The following is a 7,196-nucleotide window of genomic DNA, read 5'->3' on the forward strand; positions in this document are numbered from 1 at the left end:
TGCGGACACAATGTTGTTTATAACCGGAAATTATAGCCACAACGAGAGCAGAAGAAGAAGAAGTTTCGCGAGAGTGATGGGCCAAACAACACGGCGAGATTTAACATATCCACCAAATAGTGAAACCAGTTTTAACTGACACATTCTTCACAGCAATCATGTTATGTAGTCGGTACATAAACAGCGGAAAGGATTAAGTGGGTAGCAAACTGTTAGCATAACTTCTCTGCTAGCAGGAAAAACTCAGCTGACATCAGCAGACCTGTCAGCCGGTGGACGCCGCAGCATGTCGGTGCACTTCGAGGAGAGGAGCGGTGTCGTGCCCTGCAAGACACCCTGGGGCTCCTGGTACCAGACCATGGAGGAGGTCTTCATCGAAGTAAACGTGCCTCATGGGACGTCTGCCAGAGAGGTCAGGTGCCATTTGGGATCCAGAGTCATCGAGCTGCACGTCAGAGGGCAGGAAATATTCAAGGTGATCGTTATTTTCACTTGGAGTGAAAGAAGGAAGGGTAAATAAAAAAGAGCGATGTGGGATTCGGTTTAATTCGATACTGTTTAGATTTTCTGAATCTGTTTTGTCCCCCTCTTGGTAAGAATAAAGGTAAAACCTGTGATTAAAATGACAAAAATGAGAAAAACGCCTTGCTTTGTATATGACGTTAGGTCACTATGAAAACTTTTCCAGACTCTCCAAGTGTCTAAGCAAGAAAAGCACTGGTGTATTCATATCATTAATGCCGACTGTGCACCGTGTAGCTGAGCCAGTTACAGGATTTGGTATTGTACATGCTGACCCACTCAACGGAACCATTGTTGATGTTGGTAGGTCCACCTGTGCCTTTCCATCTCAGGTAAATAAAAATCCATGCCGTGGAAGTGGTCTATTGGACCATGCCCAGGTTTAAAATGAGTCTTTTCTCCATTCATTACAAAACCATGTCTTTTGAGCTGCAAAAGATGGAGAAAATCAGGAATATCGATGGCCTTCCTTCATCTAGTCCCACTCAACCTTGACCAAATTAAAAAAGATAGAGAACTTCCTTTTTTAATTTATCATTCCTGGAAGAGAAAAAAGGAAGGGAATGCTCAAAGTTGGACTTGAGTTCATCTCATAGTGCAACATTTTATATTGTTACCTTTACTGAAATCATTAGCTCATAACATGTTTGACTGCTATGTGAACTCACACATCAACCTCACAATCTTTTCTTTTTACACCCTGTCAGGGAAAGTTGTTTGACACAACCGTGTCTGATGAGGCGACATGGACACTAGGTAGGTTGCATACCTAAAAGTAACATACTCAGATTTCAGTAGACAAAAGCCGCCTCATCTCTTTTCCTGTTTTCCCTCCACAGAGGACAAGTGTCTCATCCGGATCATTCTGATGAAGACCAACAGAGAGGCGGGGAACTGCTGGTCCTCCCTGCTGGAGGGGGAGTACTGTGCGAATGCCTGGGTCCAGGACCAGATGCAGAGAAAGCTCACACTGGAGAGGTTCCAGCGAGAGGTTAGTTTTATATTGTGTCATCTGAAGGGTTATGGTGTATGGTGTATGGTGCCAAGACAGTTTTCTGTTATCAACTGTACACCTGTCTCCCTCTACATATGGCCACATTGCTGCCACTTTGTTAGCCCGATAGGTACCACTTTCTTGTAAGGCATCATTGCTGAAATCTTATAGGTTGGAACAAATAGCTTTAGTACTGGTTTATTAATAAATGTACTAAGACTTTATACATCAATTATAAGTCATTAATAAAGACAAATTTTGGGTTACCGGGGTTGGGAAAAATCCCTGTGGCAGGTATTTTGCGTTTCTGTTTGGTAAAAATGCAGTTATAAATGGTCCTTTTAATAAACGCTCATGGGTTTCTCTCTTTCTAACAAGCCATCAAGTCTGTAGTTGGAAATGTTAATAAGATGCTAATAAATGGATTTAAATCCAGATTGTCTACAGCCCTTGACAAGAAATAAGTAGTCAAATGATCTAATCAGTCAGTTTTCACAACCTGGCAACCCAGAGATTGTTCTTATTAATGGCTTGTAACTGATCTTTAAGCCCTGGTAAATTATTTATTAACAATTCATAAAGCCATTATTCACCCCTCAGAGCATCATGGATTGTATCATCAATGTTACAGCATGAATTTGTAAAATGAATGGAAAATGTATGTTAGTTTTGATAAGTGGTTATTCATTAATTGCCCTCCTCTTTGCCAGAATCCTGGATTTGACTTTAGCGGCGCAGAGATCTCTGGGAATTTTGCTGGCGGTGGTCCTGACTTTTCCAATCTACAGAATTGACCGTTGCTATGGTCTCAAACATATAGTAAGTGCTGGAGATGTCACTTCCCTCTAATGGACACTATTGAGGACATCCACGGCATGGCAGAGGAACAGTGGGTCTGTCAGACTGTCACCAAAAGGAAGCGAAAGACTTTCGCAACTCTCTTCGGGCGGTCTAATTGTTCGACAGAGACACAACATGTGTAACACAGCTAGCCCTTTCTATCATCTGCCTTTCCGTTGGTTCTGAACTGATTTTGTCTGGCAAGTTAAAGCCCATTTTACAGGCTGAACAACAGCTGATTGTAAATGTTTGATCTGTTTGTAAAAAGCCTTTGAGAGAGATGTTTTTGAATTTTGAAACAAAAGCATACAGCAATAGCTTTTCAATAAAGTTTTATTGAAAGGTACATGTACATAGGTTAACCAGATGGTGTATTCTTTTAGTCATTTTGAATTTGAGAACACATTCTGTTTTTCTCACTAAAAGAAACTTATACTAGACAGGGAAACTGGCAAAGAAAATGCAATACAAATTTCAATCCACATTTTCACTGCAAGGACCAGTTTTCAGTGTTCTCTGCATAATTGACAACTGAAATCAATCAATACATGTGGTGCTCTGTGTCCACAAATTAAGAATCGGTGAAAATCACTCATCTGTAACCACTGATGACATTTCAGCTCAAATAGTATGGTTAGCCATACATGACGGGATCGTCACTAGCCTCACTTCACTGGAAAAAACCAGAACTCCCTCGCCATATCAACATAAAAAAAAACAAAATAATCACCTTGGGTAGGAGTGTGCATTCAGGACAGTTTAGCAACCTAGGGTGGGAGTTAAGGATTTTGGGCCCGATTTCTTGGTTCCATTTCTGCTGTTCACAAAATCCTTCTCCCTCCTCTTCCACATGGTGGACTGAGGACCTAGGTGGTTCTATACTTATTAGCTTAAAACCAGCAACCCGTTCCAGGAAACACCAAACACCTTGGTACGGATTTAAACAAGAACATACTGTACACTTGTGTAAGCAACTCAACCAGGAAAGTAAAACTTAGCAGGATGGCAGTTGATGAACCTCTCTAATGAAGCATTACTCCTTGTCCTTGGAAGATGAAATATAGTGTGCTTGATCTATGCATGATGAAAAAAAAATTGCAATATTTGTAGTTTTTCCTTAAAGAAATCCATCATCACAGATGAAAATCTGTAAGGAAAATAACTGGAGCTGTACATGGATGACCTTACTGCAAGCAAATTGCCCAAAAGTTACATCCAATCAGAGAACAAAGATAATGTGGGGACAGTTGTAATTTTTCTCTGCATGTAAGGCCACCCATTCATACTCCCAGGTTTTAACAAGCTGACTCAGGTATTGTTGGAAGATGAGCGATCTTGTAGTAGCTGTGCTTCAGCTGACGTGCAGTTCTTCCTGAAATAGTCCAGCGAAGTCTCTGGCAGTTAGGCTTGGAGCACTTGGTGGTGGCGTATTCGGCCAGGCATTTTCCAACCAATTCCCGCACACAAACCAGGTCCCCATCTCTGATCTGCACAGAAGAAACATACACTAAGGGTAGGAATCTTTGCGCTCTAACCAAAAATAACACTACAACCAAACCCATTAAAATTAGCAACAAAAAAAAAAAAAAAAAAAAAAATCCTACTTCTCGATTGTTTTGTGCAGCACACAGATTAAAGACTGTAAAAATAGTTGGTTCTTACATTCAGCTGCTGCTGCAAACTTTTCAGGGCCTCTGATATTTTGTCATTGTGATCAGGGTCATGTTGTTCCTGGGCCTCAAAACACACCAGAGCCATGGCAAGCAGAGATGGCTGCAGAGAAACAGAGTATACACTCTTAATCACAAAAAACTGCCAACACAGTAACCAGGTTTGTCTCAAAAAACTGGCACAGAAAACATGACGACACTTGATGGGGATTTGAGATGGCCTACTTAATACCTGGACTACCACTACAAGTCATTGCCATGCAACATGAAAGCTGTTTGATTATCATGTCAAATTGAAACTGCTGGATGTCACTTTGACGGTATGAATGCTGGAGAGCAGTTATTTTGCCCTACCTTTATTTTGGAGAAGACAAATGAACAGTGACAGGCTTTCAGCTGAGCCTCCAGTCTCTCAAGAGTCAGCATCTTCCTGCTGTAAAAAGAAAATTCTTTTAGTGCAAAGACTGCAATTTATATATGAAACGGATTAGACATCAGTAGATTAGACTTCAGATATATGAAAATGATAACAAAAACGTATTTACATGTTTTAACTAAAGCACAACACCATAGTAACAATAACATTTTCAACAGGATTTTCACATTTGTTTTCTAACCTGTCTAAAAATCTTCACAATTTCAAAAAGGACTATGCCTGTTGGCCTCAAAAATATTTTTGTCTAGTGTTCTCTTCAAAGCCAAATATGAGAAGACACATTTTAGTACAGCAAATATAATCTTGTTGAGTCATGGTTCAGCCCTGCAGGTTGATGTGACCTGCCGTCCTTACCTCTCAGCGTCGAGCTGGTCCTGGATGTGGCTGTGAAAGAGGCGGAGAAAGCGGAGGGCTGTGGGGGCCTTCACCTTCCAGTAGAGCTTCTCCATGATGATCTTCTCCATCCTCATCATGTCAGACACTGTGAAGCGATTCTGACTGATGCGGATCAGGTCGTTGGCCAGAGGTACGTTCTTCTCCTCTTCTGAGGACTTCACAGCAATGTAAAAGCAGCACAAGCCCACACAGGATAGATGCTTTGGTTGAATCTGTAGAGGACAAGAAGAGAAAATAAGATTATAAAACCATTTTTTACACAAATTTAGCACAGTCAACACGGTGAAACTTTCTGTGTACAAACCTTCATCACTGAAAGGAATCGATCCAGCAAGCTGATGGCCAGTGAGAAGGTTTCTGAGCTGAAACCAAAGAACCTGGTCAGAGAGAGCAGGTCCTTCACCTCCAGCTCCCTCAGTCTGCTGGTCATCCTGAGGCCATTGTCCTGGGCACCCTCGATGAACCTCAAGCCGCTCAGCTTTGGCTGGTATCGGCCCTCCAGATCTGTTAGGGCCTTCAGCTGAACTGCAAAGGGCTGGGCTCCAGGTCCTGTGACTGTGTCAATCATCTGTGCAGATAGGAAATTAGAGCTGAATAATACTGACTAAATCAAATTAAAATCACAGTATTTTTGATCAAATGTTTCAGCACTGATAATGTGACAGTATTGTGTATGGGACTATAGACAGTGCTAGGCGCTATGGTCGCTTGAGAAACAAAACAAAACAAAAACAAAAAAAAACATAATTTGGTCAAATAAGTTACAGATTTTTATCTGAACTAAGACGAGAAAAGGACCATTAATTTAATCAAATCCCAGACTACCTAGCCTTTAATGATATGTACCAATAAATCTCCTTATACACAAAACGTCAACCCTACTAATGTTATTTATACCACAGCCCAATGGGGGACGTACCATATATATAATAATCATGTATCTCACTGATGGTAATATTTTCTACCATATGGACCCAAGATACAGTATCTTGCTAATAGCAATCACTTTGTAAAACTTGGTACTACATTCTCCAGATGGTTTGTTTTATAACTGCTGTACTTCAATAAAAACAAATGGTTACGCATTGTTCAGAATGTAAGAGTAATGTATGTTCTAATAAAAAATGATCTGGGTAAGCGATATGTATTTCTCAGGAGTAGCTGAGACATGGGACTGCTTCCAAATTTGTAGGTTATCCGGTGTCAAGCCTTTCCACCAGCAGCTGTCATTGAACTGGACTCAACTGGAATGGACAGGCGTTGGTACCACACAGGTACATAAAAGGGACATGTCAAGCAAAGTTCCTCACGATTTGTAATACTATTTTTAAAAATCATATTTAGGTTAATACAAGTTTCTTAAAACCTACGATTCCCTCCGTTTAAAAAAAAAAAAAAAATCGACAGCGTGGTCACAACAGTAGGCTTCATATCACAGGACCAGGCCGTGTGTGTGGCAGGGTAGGACCTGCGTCATGTCGGGACATGTCCCGGCCGTACACACCAATGGAGGGCTAACACACAGCCATATGACAACAACACACCCGAATGAGATAACACGATTTAAACTGTAAAACTATGGCTAAAACTATAAGACAAAACACTGTTGCATTGTCTCAGTTTAGAGTTATACTTGATGAAGCTGAAGGGAAAATTACAAACTAATTTGACGTTAATGACCTAGCCGCTAGCTAAAAGCGCTAACGCTGGCGAACATCAATTTTCAATGTTCAAAGCGTGAGGGTAGTTTCTTTTAAGCTACTGACAGCCAAATAATAACAGGATTAAGGTTGTAAATCCCCAAATACCACGCCAAGTTAAAGATAAGGGTAGTTAACGCGATCAAGAAGGAAGATTGGTTAACTTACCTTATATCAAGTTACGCTTCCTTTAATACTAGGAAAAAAATCAGCAATGGCAAAAAGCCTCCACACGCTTTAAACAATCGAGTGAAAAGAGGTTTAAAACTCAAAAAAGTGTAAGTATGAACTTTCAATAAAGAAAGTTTTAAGCATAGGTTAATTTCTGCCTATGCACACCCCCCTACCCTTGGCGTAAGGCGATGGGGAAAAGGGCAGTTTACGTATTAATGCCGGCATAAAACCAAGCCTACGTCCAAACATGGTGAGCTTTCATTGGTCACAAGAAGGAAACGTCCCTGCTTCTAAGTTTCAATTGGATACACTTCCAGCAATTCACGATTAAGCCCCGCCCTTTACATGGTGGCGGACCAATCGCAGGCAGCAAGGCGGGACATGACCGAAAATCTCTCTTCTCTTACTGTGTTGGCAATTAGTCTTGTTAAATTAATAGACCAAAATTACTTTTACTTTCAACG

At 40.9% G+C, this 7,196-nt stretch overlaps 2 protein-coding genes across 2 annotated transcripts; one reads left to right on the forward strand and one right to left on the reverse strand.

The window, feature by feature from the left end:
* The first annotated feature begins 48 nt into the window (after positions 1–48).
* Positions 49–2,702, forward strand: nudcd2 (NudC domain containing 2). Its single transcript, XM_040119484.1, has 4 exons — positions 49–475; positions 1,230–1,278; positions 1,362–1,513; positions 2,227–2,702. Exons 1-4 carry the CDS (start codon positions 287–289, stop codon positions 2,308–2,310), a joined length of 474 nt encoding a protein of 157 aa, XP_039975418.1. The 5' UTR covers positions 49–286; the 3' UTR covers positions 2,311–2,702.
* Positions 2,672–6,958, reverse strand: ccng1 (cyclin G1). Its single transcript, XM_040119483.1, has 6 exons — positions 6,727–6,958; positions 5,163–5,426; positions 4,817–5,070; positions 4,381–4,459; positions 4,019–4,129; positions 2,672–3,843 (listed from the first exon to the last, which is right to left on the reverse strand). Exons 2-6 carry the CDS (start codon positions 5,424–5,426, stop codon positions 3,652–3,654), a joined length of 900 nt encoding a protein of 299 aa, XP_039975417.1. The 5' UTR covers positions 6,727–6,958; the 3' UTR covers positions 2,672–3,651.
* Positions 6,959–7,196: the final 238 nt, after the last annotated feature.

Source organism: Xiphias gladius, chromosome 23 (genome assembly GCF_016859285.1).
Source record: "Xiphias gladius isolate SHS-SW01 ecotype Sanya breed wild chromosome 23, ASM1685928v1, whole genome shotgun sequence".
Taxonomy (NCBI): domain Eukaryota; kingdom Metazoa; phylum Chordata; class Actinopteri; order Istiophoriformes; family Xiphiidae; genus Xiphias; species Xiphias gladius.